At 44.8% G+C, this 23,050-nt stretch overlaps 1 protein-coding gene across 1 annotated transcript in view; it reads right to left on the bottom strand.

Moving 5' to 3' along the window:
* The window catches only part of SF3B3 (splicing factor 3b subunit 3), a 247,983-nt gene that overhangs the window by 178,678 nt on the left and 46,255 nt on the right, over window positions 1-23,050 (bottom strand). The window contains exons 9-11 of the mRNA XM_029608907.1: window positions 19,269-19,434; window positions 10,324-10,419; window positions 3,118-3,190 (exon numbers count right to left, since the gene is read on the bottom strand). Of these exons, the coding sequence (XP_029464767.1) occupies window positions 3,118-3,190; window positions 10,324-10,419; window positions 19,269-19,434 (335 nt within the window). The remainder of the gene's footprint in view (window positions 1-3,117; window positions 3,191-10,323; window positions 10,420-19,268; window positions 19,435-23,050) is intronic.

Raw genomic sequence — 23,050 nt, 5'->3', positions numbered from 1 at the left:
CCAATACCACATCCTCCAGTGGGGTTCCACTACCAGTTGGTAAGCCCTGCAGTTAAGAACATAAGAAGTGCCATGCTGGGCAGACCAGAGGATCATCGAACCCAGCATCCTGTCTCCGACAGAGGTCACAAATACCAGTCAGATTCCAAGTAGTTGATCTATCTCTTTTATCTCAATCCCAGGAATAAACACTGGTTTTCTTAAGTCGACCTAGCTAATAACTGTTTATGGACTTTTCCTTCAGGAACTTGTCCAATCCTCTTTTGAACCCCACTATGTTAAGTGGTCTTGATCACATCTTCCAGCAATAGATTCCATAGCTTGTTTGTGCACTGATTGAAAAATCAGTTCTGACAATTTGTTTTAAATCTGCCAGTTGCTAGTATCATGGAGTGTCCCCCAGTCCTGGTGTTGGTTAAAAGGGTAAATAACCGTTCCCTATTTACCCATTCCACCCCAGTCATGATTTTACAGATTTAATCATATCCCCTCTCAGTCCTCATTTACAAGCTAAAGAGCCCTAATCCTTTTAACCTTTTTCCATACGGGAGTATTTTCCATCCTATTTTTTATGCCCTTCTCTGTACCTTTTCTATGTCCGCTATGTCTGTTACTTTATTAACTTTCACAGGTAGTGCCACTCCTTCTCTCTTTCTTCCAATCCTGTCCTTCCTTAATAGATAACTCACTATATACATTTGGGTCATGGTTTTTCTGTGTAACCCTTTTCCATGACAAACCACACTAAATCCAAGTTGGCCTCATCTATAACTGCCTTTAGATCCAGGACTTTATTTCATATATCTTGAGCTTTAATGTATACTGCTTTCCAGATATTGCCTTTTTTCCTCATTTCTATACCATGTCCCCATTTACTTACCTGGGGACTTTGTTCACTTATCCCCAACGATACTAGTTTAAAAGGCTTCTAACCAGATCTAGATGTTTTCTCCGATATGGTGGCAAAATGAGAAAAATTAAAAGTTGGAACAAAAAAAAATGGATTTTTTTTTTAGAAGACTCGAAGAAAGAAGGGAACAAAGAAGAGAAATACTAAAAAAAAAAAAATTAAAAAATCATGGGGGTAGCTAAGGAGAGCAAAATCCTCCTTGGGCTGCAATGAATGAAAAATGACTATGGAAACTTGTGCAGAAGTGGTTGCGCAGTAACCCACACATGCTCAGAAAGACCTCTAGGGCTTCCTGAAGTCAAAAACCATATTCTGTGTTGGCGCCAAACAATGTGACACACCTGTATGGCTGAATTTGCTTTGGGTTGTCCATGGAGAAATATTCTTCTACGTAATGTTTATACTCTTAACCCCCTTCTCCTACATGTTCTGTTTGCAGGAGATCAGGAAGCGGTATGGGACCTCAGGCTTCCTTATTCAACAAAAGCCAGCTACTGTGTGTACTACTGAATAGGAAAGGACTGTGGGGAGATTCTTTGATGAGAGACTGCTTTCAAAGGCTCAAGCCTCAAAGCCCGATTCAGGATTCAAACATGCCCCTCCCTTAAAATATATGCTATTTCAGTAGAGTTCACAGCATCCTAATTAACTTTGGTGTCAGGAGGCTACACAAGTATAAACTGTTATTGAGTCTCGGTGTATATACAACAAAGGACAAACTGACATCAACCGTGGGCAGAGTCCTCTTTAACACCCCCAGAATCAACATTTCACGTCATACTCAAGGTTACCAGAATCCAGGGGGTGACCTCTGCCCAACAAAGAGGATTCTAAGTAAATGTGATGCAAGTATTGTATCAGCGTTAGGAATTCACAGCAATAAGGAATCTGTTTTCATCAACTCAGTTACTATGGACAACTATGACAAATCACTTGAGCGGGAAAACAATTTGAGATCTCTTGTGCCATTTAACCTCTTCCCCTTCATTAACTGTGTGGCATCAACCTGCACTGTGTTATATTGATTAACTGTACCGTTTTTAGAAAATGCTCTACCTGCAAGGAAAAAACTATACTCTTATTTCTAGCTTACACTGAACTGTCTCTTCTATTGTAAGTGGAAATGCAGATGCATTTGACAAATAGCAAAGCACTACCACCACCTACAGAGTTTAAACATGCATTACTATTACAAATTAATGGATTAACAAATAAAAAGTTGCATTTTCTCTTATGTGCTCATTTAGGAGTTTATTTACATCTTTTGATTTGGCTACCTGCATAAATTCTTATTAAGATACTTTGATGGTATTGCATATGAAGATTTCTAAATCCACATATGTTTAAATATAAACATTGTTCTGCTGCTTCCTCTCCCTAATGTGCCAGCAGATATTTACCAGCTCTCTTCATTCCCTGACTTGCTCATGTGAATTGAAGATATTAGGAGGTGGAGGGGGGATGATGGGCTTCCTGGAGAAAGGGGAGGTGGTCTTCCAGCCCAGAAGTGACCATTTTACAGAAATCTGGAATAGAAGCATTGCAAGAAGGACCTGAAGTATTACAAACAACTTCCAAATGAGTCAGCTGATGGCAACATCATCAAACTGAACAAAGTATTTAAAAAGACTAAGAACTACCTTGCAAGAGGGAGTCATTTCATAATACTTCTGTCTAAATTAGTTAATTCAACAAGTGGCAGTGGTTCAATTTGAATTAGATTTTCCTGCTTTCATGGATGTGCTAGCCTAGAGTATAACCATTAAAGGCAGGATTTACATTGCATTCCCCCTGCTAAAAGAAAGAGCATGACCTCATGATCCCAGTACAGAAGCAAGACTTGAAGCTTTGGGAGAGGAGTTTGCATTGGTAATTAGAAGGGACCTTCCCAAGGATGCTTTCTGGTCCTGCTGCCAGAAACTCTCAAGATGTGCGTGTGCTTGCAAAGTAGAAAGATAATAAATGAATCAAGAATCTTAGGAATGATGATCCTGCTGAAGAAAGGATAGCAGCAGTCATGGAAAAGCTGTAGATGGACTTAGCTCTGGAGAGAAATAACATGGCTGGATCAGAACAAAAGCTTTCCACAGATTGGTCTTATGGAGAAGAGACATGAAGTTACATCATTTTCCAGCCTCTCCATGCCCGAATAAAGGAATTAATCCCTCCCTGGTCCCCTTTATGAGGCCCTTGGAAAGACTGCATACCTTCGATGTGCCTTCTCACGGTCCACACAGCGTTGGGGTTACCAGGCAGCTCTGACACAGCCATTTCAGAAACCTAAAGGAATAAGGTAAAGGAAAGGCCAGTCAGAACATTGAAAAAAAAAATAATCACCACATAGAGCTCAGAATGCATTCTACAGAGTACAATACATTTTATTGAATCAACATAGGAACTACCCAAAGATGTTGTGCATGAGCTTCCAAGACCACTCAGAATGACATCAGAAAAGGGCCTATCTAGTCTTGACAGAAACGATGCATTAGCAGATAAAGACCAGGCTCATTTAGTCTGCCCATTTTCCTTCCTGTTGTATGATGCAGCTTGCCTGAACTACAGTTTTTCCTTCACTTCCCCACAACTTGGGAACACATGGTGATGGTGCCTATTCCACGCTCTTATATTCCAATACTCTTTTTGTCTCATTCACCAGCCTTTCCACCAAGAAATACTTCCTTACATCACTAACAGGCAAGCTGATGCAATACCGTGCGCTGGCTGCAGCGCATAGCTCAACTCGCAATTGGACACATATCCATAACCCAAAACAGGGGTTGGCGTGTCCAATTGTGCACATTTTTACTCACCAAAATTAACTCCTGCCCCAAGCACATAATATTGTGGCAATATTAAGTTGGAGGAACTAAAAAATTAGAAATGCCCCCCCCCCAACAAAAAAAAAAGGGTGCAGATGGTTAGATTAGGAAAACGGACGCTCTACAATTGAGCGTCTGTTTTCCTAACCAGCTGACAGCCACCTCTCCCAGGCGCCTGCTGCCAAGGAGGCACTAGGGGCGCGCAATTTCCCTTAGCACCTCCTTTTTACCGCAACATCTGATTTAAATATTAAAATCAGGCGCCCGGAAGAGGTGGATCAGTGCGCATTAAGGGGGCGGATGCTCAATCTTGAGCGCCCATTTAATGCACGCAGATATTGCATCGGCCTGAAAAAGATTAGTTGTTCAGAGTCTACCCCCTTTCAGTTTTATACCATGACCTCTAGTTTTAGAACTTGCTTTCACTGAAAAATATTGATCTGAGGTATGAATGGGAAAGGACAAACATTTTTCACCATACTCTCTTTTCTGATCTAATTCTTACATTAGCCTTGAAGAACACTAGATTCTTTATGCAATACCTTTCATTAGACCTACACAAATATTAAAAAGAAGCATCAGATTTGGTGTGAACAGTGCACCAAAACCTGTGGCAGATATGCTCACATAGAGACCTACGGTCAGGGCAGGAGAGGAGGAGGATGCACCAAGCTGACGCATAGGGCCACTAATGGAAGGCAAGCAACATGGTGCCAGATGTTCATGCTGTTCAGCCCATCTCTCCCAAAACGTGGCTGCCTCTGTCTCTGAACCCAGACAGCCATCAACTGTGTGTGGAGTCTGGCCACATGGGCAATAGAATTGCTGCGAGAGCTGGTAGAAAGCCTACTCTTGCATCTACCAGCTGGTAGAAAGCCTACTCTTGCATCTACCAGCGCCTACTGCTGATTGGTTTTATTTTTTCAGGAGCAATAATCAGCTGAAAGAAGTGGGAGAAACAGCCTCGTGCTCATAAGCATTTTTTCCTGCTCCCAGAACCACCATAGGGCTGTTACCAGCATAAGCCTGGGGGGGGGGGGGGGGGGAGGTGTTATCGGAAGAGAGGCAAGAGACTAGAGTGATAGAAAAGAAGTGATTTTGAGCATGAAGGAGATGAGAGAGGGGGAGAGCAAAGAATAGGAAATGCTGGGGTTAGGGAGGTATGGAGAAGAAGCAAGGATGCACTGGCAAGGAGAGTGGGGAACAGAGAATGTCATGGCGATGCAGAGTAGAAAGCATATGAATATAAGAACTGCCATATTGGCTCAAACCAAGAGTTCATCAAGCCCAGTATCCTGTTTCCAACAGTGGCCAATCTAGATCACAAGTACCTGGCAAGATCCCAAATAGTAAATAGATTACATGATGCTTACACCCAGTGATAAGCAGTGGCTTTCCTCAAGTCAACCAATTTGTTAATAGCTTATGGACTTTTCCTTCAGGAACTTGCCAAAATGGAGAAATTACTTATCTAATAATTTTGTTTTCCTTAGTGTAGACAGATGGACTCAGCACCAATGGGCTATGTGCTCCCCTGCTAGCAGAAGGACGGAGTCAGGTTTCAAAGCTGACGTCACCTTAGATACATCCCTGCAGTGACCTCAGTCCTTAGGTATTCTCTTCAAAAGCCACTGTGAACATACTATTGAAAAACGAATAAAATTTGAATACAACTTAATAACCTAACAACTTTATTAAAAAACTGGTGACCGTAACTGTACTCGACCAAACATAAGTGCTGAATATTATGGATGCCCTGATATAGGGATAGGGCAACAGCTTACACGTAACCTCTTGGAATGGAGATTCACCTCATGGGCGATTCCTTGGCACTTTTTATGGGCAGTCGTGGGAGGGATGCAGAGTCCTTCTGTCTACAGTAAGGAAAACGAAATTATCAGGTAAGTAATTTCTCCACTTCCTAGCATGTAGCCAGATGGACTCAGGACCAATGGGATGTACAAAAGCTACTCCCAAACGGGGCGGGAGGCTGCCCGCGGTCTGGTTAGCAATGCCCTCGCAAAGGCTGCGTCCTCTTGGACCTGGATATCCAAGCGATAAAACCTGGAAAAGGTGTGCAAGGAGAACCACACATCACTGCTCAGCAGATGTCTATGGGAGATAGTAGCTTAGGTTCTGCCCAGGATATACTGCCTGGGTCACAGTGGAATGACCTTTAACCTGAAGGGGTAAAGGCTTCCCTGCCTCTAAATAAACTCCCGTAATCACTTCCTTGATCGAGTGAGCTATGGTAGCTTGCGAAGCTGCTTCGCCTTGTTTCCTTCCACTGTGAAGAACAAACAAGCGGTCCGTCTTGCGCACTGGTTCTGAACGTTTCAGATACTGTACTAAAAGCCTGCTGACGTTTAAGTGGTGTAGGAGGCGGGAGTATTCTGTGTCCTTGCGTCTATCCAAGGACGGTAAAGAAATGGACTAGTTCAGGTGAAACTCCGAGACTATATTTGGCAAGAAGGAAGGAACGGTGCGAAGCTTTACCGTTCCTAGAATAAATCAGAGAAACGGCTCCCAACATGACAGCGCCTGCAAATCAGAGATGCAAGAGCCGAGCATATCGCTACCAAGAATACAATCTTCAGCATTAATAGGCACAGAGACAGACTGCGCAGCGGCTGAAATGAAGGCTCTGCTAAAAAGTCCAATACTAGATTGAGGTTCCATAGGGGGGACCAGCCATTTTAAGGGTGGTTGGAAGTGTTTAACCCCTTTTAGGAAACAGGCCAGATCTGGATGTGTCGACAGGCGGGCTCTGTTCACTTTGCCCCTGAAACAGGAGAGAGCTGCCATCTGGACCTTCAAGGAGTTGAGGGGCAACCCTTTGTTCAGGCCGCCCTGTAAAAATTCAAGAATCATGGGGGATCTTGGTCATCTGAGGGGGCACCTCGCATTCCTTGCACCAGGCCTCAAATATTTTCCAGATCTGCACATATGTCAAGGACGTCGAGAACTTCCGCACGTGGAGCAAGGTGGCAATTATTGCCATCGAATATCCATGCTTCGTCAGGCGAGCCCACTTAAGTGCCCAACTGTAAGACAAAACAGAGTTGGGTCCTCATGAAGGATTAGACTTTGTTGGAGAAGGTCCCTGTGCAGGGGGAAGCATAGGGGGCTCTCCACCAGAAGCCTCCACTTGTCTGCATATCACGGGCATCTGGGCCAATCCGCCGCCAACAGAAGGATTAATTCTCTGTAGATTTCGATCTTGCAAATGACCTTACCCAGCAGAGGCCACAGAGGGAAGGCATACAGTAAGTCCTCCCCTGGCCAGGTCTGGACAAGGGCGTCGATCCCTTGGGAGTGCTGATCTCTTCTGCGACTGAAGAATCGGGGGACCTTTGCTTTGTGCGTTGTGGCCAGTAGGTCGATGGATGGGAGGCCCCAGCAATCTACTAGGAGCTGGAAGGCTCTGGTCGACAACGCCTATTCCCCTGGATCCAGACTCTCCCTTCTCAAAGTCTGCTCTGATGATGTCTTTTCCCGCTATGTGGAGGCTGAGATCCCTTGTAGATTTATCTCCACCCATTCCATAAGGGGGTCTATTTCCAGAGTCACTTGGCAGTTTTTGGTTCCTCCCTGACTGTTGATGTAGGCTACTGTTGTTGCATTGTCCGACATCACATGGATCGCCTGGCCCTGGAGTCTGTGGCTGAATTGCAGATACGCTAATCTGACAGCTCAGGCTTCCAGGTGGTTTATGTTCCAGCACGCCTCTTCCTTGGTCAATCACCCCTGGGTTGTCAATTCCTGACAGTGAGCTCCCCAACTTCGGAGGCTCGCGTTCATCGTGAGGACTAGCCAGTTCGGTGGGGGTAGGTTTACATCCTTACTTAGATGAACTTCCTGTAGCCACCACAAGAGCTGAGAATACTTCCATCGGTAGGTGAAGGCGAATTGAGTATTCTTGAGACAGTGAGTTCCAACTTGACAGCAGGGAGTGTTGGAGTGGCCATGTGTGCCCTCGCCCATGATACATCCTCCAGGGTTGAAGCCATCAGGCCGAGGACCTGGAGATAGCCCCATATCCTGGATCGCATTGTGTTCGTCAACAGATGCACTTAGCACATCAGCTTTCTTATCCTCGAGGGAGGGAGGAAGACTTTGTCCTGCTTGGTGTAGAACTGAACTCCCAGGTACTCTAAAGACTGGGAGGGCTTGAGGCTGCTCTTGTCCATGGTCATGATCCAACCAAGTTCCTGAAGCAGGGACCTGACCCTGCTGGTCACCTGGAGGCTCTCTTCCAACGACTTCGCCAGTTGTCTAAGTAAGGGTGCACTAGGATCCCTTCTTTCCTCAATGCCGCCACCAAAACCACCATAATTGTGGTGAATGTTCTGGGGGCAGTTGCCAGACCAAAGGGCAACACCCAGAACTGAGAATGGCGGCCCAGTACCACAAAGCGTAGGAAGCGCTGGTGGTCTTGATAGATTGGAATATGAAGGTAGGCCTCCGAGATTTCCAGGGAGGTTAAGAATTCTCCCAGTTGTACAGCCATTATGTCGGAGCGAAGAGTTTCCATGCAGAAGTGAATTATCTGCAGATGACAACTGACACTCTTGAGGTCCAGGATGGGATAAAACAAACCCTCCTTCTTGGGTACAGCATGGAATAACGCCCCATATTTTCCTGGGGTGTAGGTACTGGAGCTATAGCCCTCAAACTGACAAGCCTTATCAACGTAGATTCCACTACCAGTTTCATGTGCTGGGAGTGGCAAGATGACATCATGAACATGTCCCTGGAAGGATGCTGCGAAATTCCAGAGCGTATCCTTCTCATATGATGTTCAGTACCCATTTGTCCGATGTGATCTCGACCCACCGCTGATAGAAGAGGGATAGTTGTCACCCTATCTCCTCGCCCCGTGGATGAGTCGGCCAAACTTCATTGGGAAGTTCGGGTCGAACCTGAGCCCGAACAGTTCCTCTTTTTGGTTGTCGGCTCCGAAAGGACTGAGACCTTCCCAAGGGTCAAGATGCCTGAAATGATGAGTTTCTGTAGGGCCGAAAGCACTGGGAGCCCTTGGTCAGACCCCTCATGGGCGAGAGGTGCTGTGACCTCTTTTTCTTATCTTCCGGTAGCCGTAGCACTGGAGATACATCCCACTTACTGGCCAACTTTTCCAATTCGCTTCCAAATAGGAGGGAAACCTTAAAGGGCATCTTTGTGAGGTTTGCCTTAGAGGTTGCGTCCGCTGACCAATTTCGCAGCCATAGCTGTCTTCTGGCTGCCACCACTAAGACTACTCCTCTGGCTGAGGTATGCACTAGGTCAGAGCTTGCATCTGCTAGGAAGGCCACGGTGGGCTCCATCACCTCTCTGGAATTCGCCCCCGAGTCATCCATCTCCTGAGAGAGGACTAAGCACGAACAAGCTACCAGGGCGCAACAAGAAGCAATCTGTAAAGTCGTTGCTACTGTGTCAAAGGCCTGTTTAAGGATGGACTCCATCCGTCTATCATGCACATCTTTTAAGGCCACTCCTCTCTCCACTGGGATAGTTGTTCGCTTAGAGACGGCACAGACCAGCGCATCCACTTTAGGGAAAGGGAAATGCAAACGCTCTCTCATTGCCGGATCCAGTGGGTATATAGAGCTTCTAACACTCATCCACCTTTAAAACTTGCTTCTGGGCATCCCATTTCAGGTCAATCAACTTCTGGATAGCTTCCAGTACTTGAAAGTAGCAAGAGGCTTTCCATAGGGAAATGAGAATGGGATTCTTCTTTGGTTCCGGCGTGATACCGACACTTAGTGTTTCGGAGACAGCCTCCTTTTCTTCCTTTCTTTTAAACTTTGTCCTGAACAGAGACTCTCCAAAAAGGGAGAAAAGCCACCAATGGAGGAAAAAGAGAACAGATAGGAGAGGGAGAAAGGGACCAAAGGAGAACAGAAATCCAAGCTGCCAGGTCCAGAGCTAGCTTCACCCATATCCAGGTGGCTCCTGCTTTAAGCTCTGATTTCTGGCTTTGGTCAACCAGGGGAGAATGAGTCCTCCAAAAGAAGGGTCACCGCAGGAGCACCACAAATGTTCAGTTTGTTTTTATCTGACCTAGGCCAGGTATCAGCTCACAACATGGGATGTTTGCATTCCATATAATGCAGACAGAAAATACTGTCAGACTACAGGAGGCATGGGATCATATAAGGTGTGACATCAGTAAACCTGTTGTTCTCAGTCTCCATCTGCTGGTAGGGGAACAGAAGCCAATGCATCTGCATTGGTTTGGCTGGTTGAAGGGGAAATAATGTTAATGTACAACACAGGCAAATACATAAAGTATTTACTACATTCACCTTCTACATTTTTCAGCACTGCTCTGAAGAAAAAGGTACTAGAAATACCATTTAACATTAGTCTCTCTCTGAAACATTGCAGACCTGTGGCTGAATTCAACAAACTTGCAATGCTACTTAATGCACAAAATAAGTTTAAGATGATTTTCATAATCCTGAGTGAAGATTTTATAAATCACACAAAATACTATTTACATTTTAATCTCTGTCTGTAAAATACATTAAGGGTTATCATCTGAAATCCAGTCTCTCGCATAATTTTGGAAATAATTGTGTTTTGTACCTCAAGTCCATGCCTTAGGACGCGCAGCGATGACCGAGGTCCTCTCCCGCATGCCACGTACAACTGAGGAGTATCTTCATTAGCTAAATCAGCAATCTGCAACAAAAGACAAAGGCAATAGTAAAGATGATTTACAGATAGTGCTTATCTGTAATGTGCTCTTTAATGATAGCAGATCAAGTCACATAGAGGGGCATGCAATCTGTTGTGTGTGCTGCTGATTTCCCAGAGCTCTCTAGAAAGACAAAGACATGCATGGGGTTTTCTGAACCCTTATGGCCCCACAGGTTATTTATTTTCACATCTAACCATCCTTAATGGAGAAAAATGACATGTATTCAGAGAGAGAGAGAGAGAGCGCACAAAAGAGCGCGAGGAAAAAATCCTCCCAATAGCCACATCAGGATGGCATGGAAGGGTGCTGGGACTCAGCACTTGGAAAAAAAAATATTCCAAGTGGCAAGAAATATTTCTAAATATATAAACAGAAAAGAAGGCCCAAAAATCACAGCAAAAAAGATGAAAAATGTTCAGTCATTTCACAGACAAAACAAGATAGAGAGGGCCTGCTTACTATAGCTTCCTCTATGTCAGATAACATCACCCATTTGTGTGGCAAATTAGTCCTGCTTGACTATGGAGAATCATAGATCCCCGATGCAATCTAAATTTTTCCAAGGATATTGTTACCAGGGAATCTAATTATTTTGAAAATGTAGGTACCAAACATTTTTAGGAGGCAGAGTTCAGCTCTTTCCATGAGGCCCAGTGGTAGGGGCTACTACGGCCGCAGAATGCACAGGGTTTATCCTAGAGAAATGCAGAGGCTGGTACAACTCAGCTTGTGTGTGAGCCCGCACATTTTTTCATGCTCGGTATTGCATCAGGCTGAATGTGTAGAGAGAGACAAAGAAATGGCAGAAATATTACAAACACTTTAGTTCGGTGTTCACTAAAGATGACCCTGGAGAAGGACCGTTGCTGGTAGACAATAAGCAAGATAGTCAATGAAGAATGGGGTACATGAAACTCCGATTATGGAACAGATTGTATGGGAAAAGCTAGGCAAACAAAGTGGATAAGGCCATGGGGCCGGATGAGGTACATCCCAGGAAACTGAGGGAGCTCAGATGTGCTGGCAGATCCACTGAAAGTGCTTTACACTAGGTCCCTGGAAACAGGTGTATGCTGTGGTGGTCCCGCTTCACAAGAATGGTACCGGAGAAGAGGCTGGAAACTACAGGCCAGTTAGCCTCACATCGGTGGTAGAAAATTAATGGAGACACTGCTGAAGGAAAGTATAATGAATCATCTGGATTGCTGGACCCAAGGCAGCATGGATTCACCAGGGGAAGGTCCAGTCAGACAAATCTGATTTTTTTGATTGGGCGACTAGAGAATTTATTTATTTATTTAAGTGTTTCTATACCGCTTTTACAAAGTTTAGTCAAAACGGTTTACATAAACATAAAAAAGCATAAAAATAACTAAAAAATTACATAAATCTCATAATAATAAAATAAAAGTTAATAAATTATCAAAATCTAATTAAATCAAACATATCAAAATCAAAAATCAGGTGCCATCTTGTAGCCACTAAGTATGTATGGGAGAGGGGAATTTGAGGGTAGGGGGTGATTTTCAAATGTATATAAGACTAATGGAAAGGGAAATTTTTTTGGATTGAAATTATTGATATAAGGTATTAGTGTTTGGTTGATGTAATTTTGAATGCAATCTGAAACAGTGTGTTTTTAAAGATTTCTTGAAGTGTATTGGGTTAGATAGTAATCGCAGTGAGTCAGGTAATGCATTCCAGAGGAAGGGACCTGCTACTGAAAAAGCCCTTTTCCTTGTAATGTCTAATCTTGCTAGTCGAGGTGAAGGGATATCCAAAAGGTTTTTTGTCAGGGATCTCAGATGTCTGGTAGGTTTGTAAATATGAAGTAAAGAGCAAAGCCAGGTAGAAGAGGAGTTATAGATGAGGGAGTTAATGATGGTAAGAATTTTATATTATATTCTGAATTTTATTGGTAACCAATGAAAAGCCTGTAGAACTGGAGTGATGTGATTTCTGATGGAAGTACCTGATAAGATACGTGCTGCAGCATTCTGAACTAATTGTTAATGAATGGATGGTATTATCGGGAAGACCTAAATAGAGAGAATTACAGTAATCAAGACCCGAGAAAATAAGAGATTGAAGAACTGTACGAAAATCACAGTGAAAAAGTAGCAGACGAAGGTGTTTTAGAAGCTGTAGTTTGTAGAAAGAATTTTTTATTACTGATGAAATATGTTGCTTCATGGATAAATCTGTATTAATAATTACTCATAAATTTTTTGCATAACTAGAGATTGGACTAGATGTACCGTTTAACAGAAAATGAGAACGGGGACCAATAGAAGACTCTGAAATGGAAGCGAGATGCACAATTTCTGTTTTAGATGGATTTAATTTTAAACGATTGTGTGAAAGTCATGTGTTGATAGAATTGGATCGAGGAAGAGCGCTCGATATCATCTATAAAGGATTTCAGCAAAGCTTTCAATACGGTCCCATATAGGAGGCTTGTGAATAAAATGAGAAGCTTGGGAATGAGCGCCAAGGTAGGCCATGGATTACAAAAAACTGGTTGACCGATAGAAGACAGTGTGTGATGGTAAGTGGAACATACTCTGAAGAGAGCCGTGTTAAGCGAAGTGCCACAGGGATCGGTGTTAGGATCAGTTCTGTTCAATATTTTTGTGAGCAACATTGCAGAAGGATAGAAAGTGAAGTATGTCTATTTGTAGATGATACTAAAATTTGCAACAGAGTGGACACACCTGAAGGAGAGAATGAAAAATGATTTAAGAAAGCTGGAAGAGTGGTTGAAGATTTGGCAGCAGGGATTCAATGCCAAGAAGTACAGTCATGCATGTGGGGTGCGGTAATCCAAAAGAGCTGTATGTTATGGGGGATCAAATACTGATGTGCACAGACCAAGTGGGGGATCTTGAAGTGATAGTGTCTGGGGATCTGAAGATGGAGAAGCAATGTGAGAAGACGATACCTTTAACTGATATGCTTTGATGCTTTTAAAGCAACTGCAAAATAAACAAAAAACCCAAAAAGTGTAAGAATATTTTTATATAAATATATGAAAGATCTCACTCGCAATCCAAGGAAAGACCAAAACACTCACATTTTTGAATGACCATCACATAGCACTGGATAGGCATTCACAAGTATATGCAAAACCCATCAATTTGCTGACTTTTAGAATCATTAGTCATTGACCATCCGAATACATACATTTTTCTGAGACTTTTTTTATATTTTGCATTTGAAACTTCATAGTCCAACTAGAAATGCACTTATCTCAGTGCTGAAAAGCAGCCAGGAATAAAGTCTCACATAGGAAACATTTGTGTGTCTGAGATCCACTTGGTTTTCACCAATTTTCTTCTTAACCCGACATTGCAATGTTTTGGAAGGGAAAACTGCCTTCCCTTCTTCAGGCATTATACAGATCACACTACCAATTTATCTGAATGTCTGGGTATTTTGTTCAATGCATATCAACAGAGACACGAGAAGTAGCTTTGGTATTCTCCTGGAAGCGGACTATCCACTGCTAGGTTGATCAAATCTGCAAAGCACGGATGCCTTGGCCACTCTGGCGTGACGAGGATCACATTACCTGGATGGACCTCTATGCGTTGCAAGACCTTGCCCACCGTAGGCCAAAGCAAAACTAAGGCATCTTCTACCCTTCTGCTCCTTGTTCTCTTCTTCGACTGAAGAACCACAGGGCCTTGGCATTGTGGAAGGTCACCATTAGATCCATGCACAGCGTGTCCCATCTGCGAATGATGAGACACATCGCTTCCTCCGACAGCTTCCATTCTCCGGGTTCCAGCTGTTGACGGCTCAGAAAATCCATTTGCACGTTGTCTGTGCCTGCTATGTGAGAGGCTGCTAACAGCATTAGATATTGCTCTGCCCAGCTGATTAGGTCCTGGGTTTTCTAAGTCACTGCCCAACTCTTAGAGCCACCCTGTCAGTTGATGTAAGCCACTTTTGTCGCACTGTCCGACAAGATTCTCACCGGCTTCCCCCACCCCATGGGCAGAAACACCTATAGAGCCAAATGTACGGCTCTCGTCTCTAAGTGACTGATGGACCACAAGGCTTCCTCAGTCAACTACTGGCCCTGAATGGACTGGTCCTGATACACCACTCCCCATCCAGAGAGACTGGCTTCAGTGGTGACAATCGTCCAGACCGGGATTTCTAGGTCCACACCTCATCTCAACTTGTCCGGAATGAGCCACCATGAGAGACTGGACCTGGCAAGCTCCGTAAGTGAAACTGGCAGCTGAAAACTGCTCAGATAATGAGTCCCAGTAGGATAGTAAAGCCAACTGTAGAGGCCTCATATGAGCAAACACCCATGAAACCAACTCCAAGATGGAAGCCATAGACCAGAGAACTTGCAAGTAATCCCAGACCTTGGGTACCTGCTTCCTCAACTATCAGTGAACTTGAGCTTGCAACCTGGAAATCTGCTCTTTGGTGAGAAATACTTTTCCAAACTTGGTATTGTAACGCGCCCCAGGAATTCCAAAATCTGGGAAGGGAAAAGATGACTCTTGGACAGATTGACTATCCATCCCAATGATCTCAGGCGCCGGAGGACTAAGTCCACTGCCTCCTGGCAAAGGATTTCTGACTTTGCTCGAATCAGCCAGTCGTCCAGATGGGGTGAACCAAGAACCCATCCTTCCGGAGAGCCGCAGCCACCATGACCATAACCTTGATGAAGATCCTGGGCGCCGATAACAGACCAAAGGGCAAGGCACAAAACTGAAAATGTTCTCCCAGAACCATGAATCTCAGATATCTTTGATGATTGGGCCGGATTCCTATGTGAAAGTATGCTACGGTCAAATCCAGAGATGCCAGGTACTCCCCCCTTGTGTACCAAGGCAATCACCAAGCACAGAGTTTCCATTCAAAACAGAGGAACCTTTAGAGCCACGTTCACCATTTTTAAATCGAGGATTGAACGGAATGTGCCCTCCTTCTTGGGAACTATAAAATAAATGGAATAGCGGCCTGTCCCTGTTTCTCCAGGGGGACAAGAACGATGGCACCCAGCATGCAAAGCCAAACGGTTTCCCACATTGCCAACTTTTCCTCGTAAGTACATGGGGAGACCAAGAACAAATCTCTTAGCGGCCAGGCAAACTCTAAAGCTTAACTTTGTTTTATCTTGTTTAAGACTCACTGGTCTGACGTGATCTTGACCCACTCCTCATAGAACAGAGTCAACCTGCCTCCTACGAATGGAACCAAGGAGTGGACCAGCCTCGCATCATTGGGTGGATCTGGCTCCACCGCCACCCTGGGAGGAGCCATCTCTTCCCGAATTTCGCCCTCGAAAGGACTGATTCCAGGATGGTTGTCCTCCCCGAGGACTGTCTCTGGGTACCTCCTAACACTCCTAGAGGCCGAAACCCCCTATTCCCTCTGAAGCAGGAACAAGGAGAAAAGGACCCTTTCCCTTTCGGCTTATCTTCAGGCAATTTATGAAACTTATTCTCCCCGAGAAGCTTGATCATCTCCTCCAATCACGACCAAAGAACAACTTCCCCTTGAAAGCCAAAGCTCCCAACTGAGACTTGGATGAAACGTTGGCTGACCAATTCCTCAACCAGAGGAGTCTTCGGGCCGAAACCACAGACATTATCGTCCTGGAAGAGGTCCTAATGCGATCATATAACGCATCAGTGCCATAGACCACCACAGCTTCCAGCTGCTCCACCTGCTGCTTCTCCAATTCAGACAAGGACCTGTCTGCTTGCATCTGCTGTACCCAGCACAAGCCCACCCTCAGAATGAAACTGCTACACACAGTTGCTCAAATGCCAAGGGCAGACACCTCAAAAATCTTCTTGAGAAGCACTTCCAGCTTCCTATCCTGAAGGTCTTTCAAAGCTGTAGAACTGGCAACTGAAGAGTCATCATCTTAGTAACAGCCGAAACCGATGCATCCACCTATGGGATCTTCAGGAACTCTGGCAATGGATACAACACATTCATGGCTCTGCTGACCTTCAGAGGCCTGTCTCAGGAGCATCCCACTCCCTAAACACCAACATGCTGACAGACTTGTGAAATGGAAAAGACTTTGTTAGACCCCGGAGGCCAGCCATGAATAGGTCCACTTCTTCCAGCTGAGATTCCTCTCGCCGGATCTTTATACTCATTTCTTCCAGAACAGCAGGTATCAAGGGATCCAGCTCCTCCTTGTGAAACAACCATACCACCTTGGGATCATCACCTTCCTGGTCAGCGCCTGATCTGGATCCTGATCCGTCAAACCCGGATCTGATCCCACGGAACCTCCTCTTCTGATAGTCAGGCACTGGTAGTCAGTGCCTAGGTCCCTGGGACCCACCAGATCCTTGTAGCCCCCGCAGCCCGAGCCCTGTTTGCCAGCCTTGGGCGCACCAAAGCCCCCATGCGCAGCTCTAAGCTGGCCTGCGGCTTTCCTGGCCTTATAACTTTTATGCAGCAGGAGAACAAAATTAGAGGAAAAGGTAGAAGAGGCATCTGAGTCCTCCATGGGATCTTCCATGCCTCCTAAGTGAGGCCTCTCAGTATCTCTACCTATCCTGGAGGTCCTAACAACTGGGGATAAAGGAGGAGGGAAATCCCCACCCCCCTCCGTGGCCTGCGAGACAGCCGCGAATGTGGACAAGATGGCTGCCATTCCCACATTTACTGGAAGGAATCATCCACAGGCTACCACACTGGTGAGAGCCTCCCAGGTTCATGATGCCTAGCCAAAGTCCCTGTCACTATCCCCGAAGTGCCCTCTCCACCAGAGAGGCACCAGAAGCATTGGCCATTGCAAGCATCTCTACAAGCAGAACAACGGTATATAAGAACTGCATAAATAAATAAATAAATCGACAAACTCCCTAGCTCTAACTTTTTTTTTTTTTTTTAAATCCTAAGCAATCAGTATAGACCGTAGGTTTTGCACCTCCACCATCTGCTGGAGACAGAGAACTACTGCCGGACTGTAGGTGGCACCTTAGGATATAGTGCAGCGTCTGTTAAAAACTTCTCTGTCTCCATCTGCTGGAAGGGAGGCAAAACCCAGGAGTCTGGACTGATCTGGGTACGTACAGGGAACTGGAAGTTTCAGATCTGGTCTGAAAGACAGACTGCCTATTTTGTCCTTCACAGTGGAAGGAAGCAGGGCGAACCAGCTTCACGGGCTACCATAGCTTGCTGGATTAAGGAGGGTGGTCACAGGAGCCTACATGGAGACTGGAAAACCATTACCCCCTTCAGGTTAAAGCTCATTCCACTACGGCTCAGGCAGTCTAATGGGCAGAAGCTAGACTGCTGTCTCCCATCGAGCCGAGCTGCGACGTAGTCCTCCTTGCACATCTTCTCCAGGTTCTATCGCCTGGAGGTTCAGGCCCGGGAGGACGCCACCTTTACAAGGGTAGTGTTAACCGGACCACGAGCAGCTTTCCGCCCTGATCGGGAGTAGCTTTTGTACATCCCAGTGGTCCTGAGCCCATCTTACTACATGCTAGGAAATGGAGAAACTGATAATTTCATTTTCCTTAGAGTAGATAGATGGACTCAGCATCCTGCCCATGGAGGCCCAAGAACAGTGCCAAGGATTCGCCCATGGAGTGGATATTGAATCCAAGAGATTATGGGTAAGCCATCATCCAGTCCCCAGATCAGGGCATCTATAATCTTACTGGGGTTCAGTGTTTGTGTTTGGTTGAGTACAGTTACGATTATCCATTTTTAATCAAGTTTGTAATCAAGTTTTTTGATAGTATGATCACAGTGGCTTTTGAAGAGAATACTGAAGGGCTGAGGTCATTGCAGGGGTGTATCTAGTGTGACGTGAACGTTGAAACCTGACTCAGACTCCATCTGATGGCAAGGGAGCATAAACATATTGGTCCTGAGTCCATCTGTCTACACTAAGGAAAACGAAATTATGAGGTAAGTAATTTCTCCACTCCTATAGTACAGGTTTATTACACCAGCACTTTAATGAAACCATACTACCTAAAACTTCAATGCTACTAATTTACCTGCGCAAGACACTTAAAGATCATAACCAGCCCTTCCTCTATGGTGCACAGTTGAACAATTTTCCTACTCCACAGTGTCCTAAACTATCAGGATTCTTTTACTAGAATAACATCTTCTGCTAAATCATAGGGTCATGTTTCTTTTTTTTAAGACTGTGTACATGCTTCTCGGTCAAATTCCAAAATTTGGAGAACTGCAGTCTGGAATAGCAGAAATTATTTTGTTTTATCAACTAGACATAAGAATGTCTAAGAGAGTGTGGGTGGATAGTGAAGACAGCTGTGGATAGGGTGGTTTCATTAAAGCATAACAAAGAAAAAAACAAAATAGAAGAGACTTTTGAGAAATGCATTTTATTCCCCCACATATTTTTTCTCTGCTATAACAATCACAATTAGTTTATTGTATATATATATATATATTTGTGTTTATGTGTGTGATTATATCGTGCATTTATGTGATGCAACTCTCAAAATACTTTGGCCTAATACAAAAAAAAAAAAAAGATCCTTCTTTAAAAGTTTGCAGAACCCCAATGTCAGCTAATGAAACCTCAGTATAGTACTCAGAGGTTGAAGATAGACTTGGCAAATTAAAAAAATCCAGTCAAAAGGCTCTAAAATCCAGGCACAAAGGCAGCAGACTGATGGTACCACGATGAATGAGTACTGTACCAATTGTTTTTACAACGTATTGCTGTATTCTATTGTTCTAACTTGCCAGGAGCACCTATTTCTTTGAAGAGAAAATAAATAACTACAGACAGAGTTCCATGTACAAACTCTTCTGCTAGAGAGAAAGCCATGACATACTCACACACCTGACAGCTCAGGATAGGGGATAGACTGTCCTGTTCATCCACAAGCACCAGGTTCTTAAGTAGCCGTGGCTGGAAGAAAAAAGTGTCTCCTTCCTCCAAAGGCATAGCAGATGAGAACTCTGGCTCCTCATCGTCATCTCCCAGATGGGCAATCTGATACAGGTAACTGAAAAGCGAAAAATGAGGGAAGGGAAAGGGACAACATATTTTAAATGATATTCTGAACAATGGTTACATAAATGAGTGAAAGCTTCTTTTAAATCACATGCATCTGTAGTAGTCCCATCATGGCCCTTGCTTCTTTTAAGATTCATGGTTTCTTCTCTCTAAAATGATGAGGGCACAACATACACTTGTATAAGGACACAGCTACATAGTACCTGCTACTGCCAACCTTCTCTTCCTCTCCCCTTACCAGCTCCACAAATCTTACACTTTACCTTATTCCCTTTCTTTCCCTTCACAGTTCTAAGATCTTCATCAGGGATTTGCAACACTCAACTGCTTTCCTATTACAAAAAAAATACTACTATAGGATCAGTCTACTGAGATGCAGTATCTCATTTTTATGGATGTTTTACACTGGGTAGAGATTTTTTTCTATACAGTTTAACTTTTACAGTGGGGGGATACCAGCAGACCTGAATTTGCAGCCTTTGTTAAAACCTAAATGGATGCTGGAAGCTGAACAAATAAAGGAATGCACTTTTTTAAAATGATCCTATTCATCCTCAATTAGCAAAGTCAGTCTCAGAGGTATCACATGGAATGGTTGGATGTTAGGGTTGTAACCATGGCTGTTCTATGAATGTTACAGGAAAACTGGTTCTTACCTGCTTATTTTCATTCCTGTAATACCACAGATCAGTCCAGACAAGTGGGTTTATTCAGCCCTACCAGCAGGTGGAGCAGAAGACAAAACTTTGGGCACTGCTACATATCCGAGAATGTCACTCGCAGTCCCTCAGTATTGACCTGTACCTTAGCCAAGATAATTTAAGAACAGGGTAAACTAATCCCCTGGAATAGATACCCCTAACCAAAGTAAATACCACCTCCAGAAAAAAGTAACAATCTTAACAGATTTTAAAAAACATCTTCTTATGAGCACATAGGCCCAGCAGTAGGACAAGCAGTCTTTCGGCAAAGATATCGAGGGCAGGTTTCTGGACTGACCTCTGGTATTATAGGAACAAACATTAGCAGGTAAGAACCAATTTTCCTTTCCTAAACATACCCATATCAGTCCAGACAAGTGGGATGTACCAAAGCTCCCCTGCAATGGGCGGGAACCCGAAAGACACTCTCAGTACGCTCTCACCAAAGGATGTTGCCTACGGGGCGTCCACATCCAAATGGTAATGCCTGGCAAAAGTGTGAAGTGAGGGCCCAACCGCGACCCTACATATCTCCTGAGGAGACACCAGCTGACACTCAGCCCATGACGCCGCCTGAGTGCGAGTAGAATGAGCTTTAAGACCCACTGGCACTGCGCAGCTCTTAGAAACAAAGGCCGAGGAAACAGTTTTCTTCGATCAGTGAACTAAAGAAGCCTTAGACACTTTCTCTCCCTACTTAGGTCCACCGAACACCACAAATAGATGATCAGATTGTCCAAAAGAATTGGTGACCTTCAAATAGCGCAATAGGGCGAGCCAAACATCCAAAATATGGAGATCCCTGCCTTAGAGGGATCACAAGACCATTCCGGAAACCCCGGCAACTCCACAGTCTGATTCACATGAAAGGCAGAAACCACCTTAGGAAGGAACAAAGGTACAGTACGTAAAGAAATCTTGTCGGTGGAGATCCACAGGAAAGGATCGCGGCAAGAAAGGATTTGTAATTCTGAGACTATGGCAACCATAAAGACAGTCTTCAAGGTAAGGACCTTTAAAGATGCTCTACCCTGTGCTTCAGGCACTCATCCTATCCAAAATAGACTACGCTAACGCCATCCTACTAGGCCTTCCCAAAAATGCCACAACCCCCTTGCAGCTCCTTCTAAATGCAGCTGCGCGCATACTAACAGGCACACGTAGAAACGATCACATCACCCCCATCCTTAAGCAACTACACTGGCTCCCCATATCCTCAAGAATCATCTTTAAGACTCTAACTCTTATACACAAAGCCATCCACAACCCAAACATGCATTGGTTCTCTGACTCCCTACACCTTCGCACGACATCAAGACCAACCAGATCACCTTACCTTGCAACAATACCCACTCCTACACCCAAACTATCCCACCTCGCTTCCACCAAACAACGCTCCATCTCCTTAGCTGGTCCCAAGCTATGGAACTCAATGCCTACCAGTCTACGCCTTGAGATCTGCCCTAAGAAATTTATTTATTTATTTATTTATGGTTTTTATATACCGGAGTTCCTGTATACAATACATATCACTCCGGTTCACAGTTAACAGTAATAACTACTGCCGGGTGGCAGTTTACATGGAACAAATCTTGGAACAAACTTAAAACATGGCTTTTCATGCACGCATACTCTTAATCTGCCATCCCAGTTCCCTTCCCCCCCCCTCACCCCCTCCCCATTCCACCCCACCTCACACCCAGACTCCCTCCTCCCCCTCCACCCCTACCCCCCCCCCCACATCCCATCCCTCTCTAATCCCAGCCCCCCCACCTCTCCCTCACCTTGTATTTTGATTGTATATAATAGAATGCATATAGAATGTACATAACTCCTGCCGTTTTGTAAATAAACCCCCCAATTCCCCCCTCCTTTCCCAGCTTACCCACTTAGTTCCAACTTACTGCCCTGCCCCGTCCCTTCCCTCCCCCCCACTGTTATAATATCAGTTATAATGTAAAGCCCTGTTGGCTGAATTTGCTGTTATCTGGAAACCGATGTGATGTCTCGTGCGAATGTCGGCATAGAAAAATGTTAAATAAATAAATAAATAATACCCAAAGGTTCAAAAGAATCCTCACAGAGAACTCGCCACACCAAATTGAGATTCCACTCGAGACACGTTCCGTAGAGGGGGATGCAGACAATTAATGCCCTTCAGGAAATGCACAATGTCAGGATGGGAGACCAAAGGCTGGCCCTGGACCTTCTCTCAGAGACAATCCAGGGCCGAAACCTGGATCTTAAGCGAGCTATAAGCCAACTCCTTGGACAAGCCCTGTTGCAAAAAGGACAAAATGTGCGGTACTGAAACCAGCAGCGGGTCTAAACTCTGCTACCCACATCAGTTCTCAAAAATCTTCCACACTCTACAGTAAGTAAGGAAAGTAGCCCGGCATCTAGCCTGAAGAAGGGTAGCAATAACTGGCTCCGAAAACCCCTTCAGACGCAACTGCCGCCTCTCAAAAGCCAGGTCGCAAGACAGACATGATCTGCCCGATCCGAAAATCTGGGACCATGATGCAGCAGCCCCTGCAAATGAGCCAGCCACAGATGTTCGTCCACTGCTAGATGTACCAGATCGGCGAACCATGACATTGTGGCCACTCTGGCGCTACCAGAACCACCGAACCTGGATGAGCTTCTATCCGTCTGAGCACTCGCACTATGAGGGGCCATGGAGGGAAAACTTAAAGGAGGAGCCCAGACGGCCATGGGCACACTAGAACATCGAGGCCCGCTGTCCCGGTCTCCCGCCAGAGACTGAATAATCTCTCCATCTTGGCATTGGCCCATGTTGCCATGAGGTCCAGCTGAGGGGTCCCCCAACGGGCACAAATGTGATTCCAGGCTTCCGGGGACAGTTCCCTCTCCCCCGGATCGAACTGCTGTCGGTTGAGATAA

The sequence above is a fragment of the Rhinatrema bivittatum genome, chromosome 7 (genome assembly GCF_901001135.1).
Source record: "Rhinatrema bivittatum chromosome 7, aRhiBiv1.1, whole genome shotgun sequence".
Classification (NCBI taxonomy): Eukaryota; Metazoa; Chordata; class Amphibia; order Gymnophiona; family Rhinatrematidae; genus Rhinatrema; species Rhinatrema bivittatum.
The sequence above is the reverse complement of the archived record's forward strand: the minus strand, read 5'-3'. Positions and strand labels throughout refer to the sequence as shown.